Source organism: Alligator sinensis, unplaced genomic scaffold (genome assembly GCF_000455745.1).
Source record: "Alligator sinensis unplaced genomic scaffold, ASM45574v1 scaffold879_1, whole genome shotgun sequence".
Classification (NCBI taxonomy): Eukaryota; Metazoa; Chordata; order Crocodylia; family Alligatoridae; genus Alligator; species Alligator sinensis.
The window spans coordinates 1,552,505-1,555,196 of record NW_005842250.1 but is presented as its reverse complement, the minus strand read 5'-3'; the positions used below and the strand labels follow the sequence as shown (position 1 = coordinate 1,555,196).

Sequence of the window (2,692 nt, the reverse complement as noted above, 5' to 3'; positions counted from 1 at the left end):
CTACCCTAACAGAGAAGCGGGGTGGGCCTCCAATATTTCCTGTCACTGACTTGATCTGTAGATGTAGCAAGTATATCTTATGCTTCCAGCCCTACAGGTTCCACTTATGCCGAGTCTTGCAAACTTGGTTTACTCCACCTCACTCATCATCACCAGTAATAGTGACTGCCGGCAGAGGGCAGCTGGCAAGACTGATGAAATAGAGTTTTGCTCTTTCATTCCCGGACTTGCTCTGCTGGAACAAGGGTAGCCATCTACCATAGTAAGCATGTGCCCAGAAATACCTCTTTATACCCATGAATTCCAGTTGCAAGGCAGGAAGCTTTATTCTCATTTTATAGGTGGGGAATTGAAAGAGAGAGAGACGTGATGATTCCTGCACAGTGACTGGAACTAAACAACAGAGCCAATATTAAGAAACCCAACTTCCCTATTTCATGTTTCCATTACACTCCTCTCTAGAATGAGTTCCAAAGGAACAGAGGAACTATACCTGAGCTTGACTATGGCCTAACACTAGCCCCTCTGTTACTACTACTTAGGTAGGATACATCTCTATAGGATACTCCAGAAAGTCCATTTGATACTTGAAAGGGTTTCTGTCATACCCCTGTAAGTAGAGGAACAAGTCCAGGTCAGATTGTGATTTAGGGATTGAGCCAAATTTCCTAGCTGGAGTGAGACATCTAATACACTAGTAAACAGACAAGCCCTGAACAGATTACCAGAAGGACACACTTATTTGCCAAACACAGTACAGCATTCAAGGTCTCCCACTTCTCTTTAGTGTCTGCCTTGGTTCTGGATCTCAGAGACATTTATACAACCTGTCATATTACCCAGGGAATCATTCAGGACAGTCAATGCAAGTGCCCTTGGGGAAGCAAGGTAAAACTCAGCAGTCTGTGCCCCTAAGGAATCAGCTGTAAACAAATACCAAGGAATGTGCAAAATTGTAATCATCTGGATACAGTGTATAGGCCATTCACAAAAGAAACTCTTTTCTCTTAAGTCTCCACCCCCAGATACAAACCATGCGACAACACGAATGGAGTAAAGGTTAGTCATTAACTGAAGGTCTGGTCTGCGCCTTCCATACTGATCCCATTTCAAGTTGACCAATTCCCACCCCCCTCAAACACAACAATAAAAATGACAGTCAATTTATATGTGAGACTGAAATATAACTGGAACAATAAGTTGACTGTGATTTTTATTTTTTTTTTTGGAGGAAGGAAAAAAAACATTGACTTAATCAGAACTATACAGTCCGATTATACAGAACAGGCAATTCAACCGAGGACTTGCAAGGGCCAAGCAAGGGGCTCACAGGCTCTACTGCCAGGAAGCACAGTAGCAAAAACCCTTCTGTCAACTTATACCATGTCTCCTCTAGGGGCTCTGCCAACATGGCTATGCCAGCACAGCTGAAGTGGCAGGAGCTCCATAATGCAATAGGCCCCAAGTATATTCAAGGAGCCTTACTACCATCACCAATTACGTTCAAGACACTCCTGAAGCAAGCGGTTGCTTATGAAAGCTTATGCATCTCTGATTTAGTCTATAAGATGCAACTCTACTCTGTCTTCTGTTCCCACATATGCCACATGAAGAGAAAGTTGCAATAATGAGGAAACAAGGTCTTGTCTGTACAAGTTATGCCAATGTGCCAATGTAACCAAAGTCATTTTAAAAATAGTTGAAACAGCACAACTTGAGCCTCCGTAGAAAGATATCTTATACTAATGAGGTGCTGTAGGATGCCTACTGAAGCCAACCCCAAGACACAAAACCTCATGCCCCATCTGCTTTTCCTTTCCACCAATGTCATGCCACAGGCTGAGAATCTCTGAAGGGGGCTTTCTTAAAAGAATAAAATGAACTTGGCTGCACCAGTGCTCTAGGAGCTCAAGCACTTACAAAACTGAAGCTGGTGCACTGTACCCAACTGGTAAGAGCCTCATAGGTCAGCAGCAAATGTCTTCCCTATCCCTTAATTCAAATCCCAGCCAACATGACCCAGCAATAGTGGTCAAATTCACTCTCTCACTATCAACCTATGACAGTGACTTTAGCCCCACAGACGCCTGCATGAGCAGGGATCTCAGCCTGCTATGAACTCACTCAAAAGCAAAGAAGAGGGCACAAGTGCCAAGAATGAGGAAGAGTGTCAAATAGAAGATGCCTTTCTGCCGGGCCATCATGATGCGACCGTCGCAACAGAAGGTGTTCCTGCCCGGCAGCTTTTCCCATTTCCGAATCACTTTCCTCCTTGCCACCATCACAGACATGGTCGCACATTCACAGGGAGGCAGGCAACCAAGCAACGTCCAGGCTCTGCTCCAAACTTGTTGGTACACACGGCATCCTCAGAGTCCAGGCATCATTTGCTAAAGAAACTGGGAAGACAAGAATGCATCAGCGTGGTCTGATAACCCCCTTGAATGTGTCAACTGAGGGAACTCTCCAAGCTGATGACAAATGGCGCTCCCTCCTTCCCACCAGCTCCGTTCCAGCTCCCCCATACACAAGACGCACAGAGGGGGAAAGCAGGCAGTCTGGGACTGCTTGCCTGCATGGGAGTATTCCTGGCACCCCACTGCTGCCCCATGCTAGTGCCTCGTTCAAGCTCAGGACTCAGTGGCCACAGCCTGCAACTCCCAGGGCAGGGCTGCACTGGCCCCAACGTCGC

At 46.1% G+C, this 2,692-nt stretch overlaps 1 protein-coding gene across 4 annotated transcripts in view; it reads right to left on the bottom strand.

The window, feature by feature from the left end:
• Nucleotides 1–2,421, bottom strand: part of ZDHHC9 (zinc finger DHHC-type containing 9) — a 44,683-nt gene extending 42,262 nt beyond the window's left edge. For 2 of the 4 annotated variants that reach the window (XM_025208764.1, XM_025208766.1), the window contains exon 1: nucleotides 2,125–2,421. In XM_025208764.1, coding sequence (XP_025064549.1) covers nucleotides 2,125–2,291 — 167 coding nt within the window. In that variant the 5' untranslated portion in view covers nucleotides 2,292–2,421. The remainder of the gene's footprint in view (nucleotides 1–2,124) is intronic. The other 2 variants (XM_006027540.3, XM_025208765.1) reach the window with 2 other exon arrangements.
• Nucleotides 2,422–2,692: the final 271 nt, after the last annotated feature.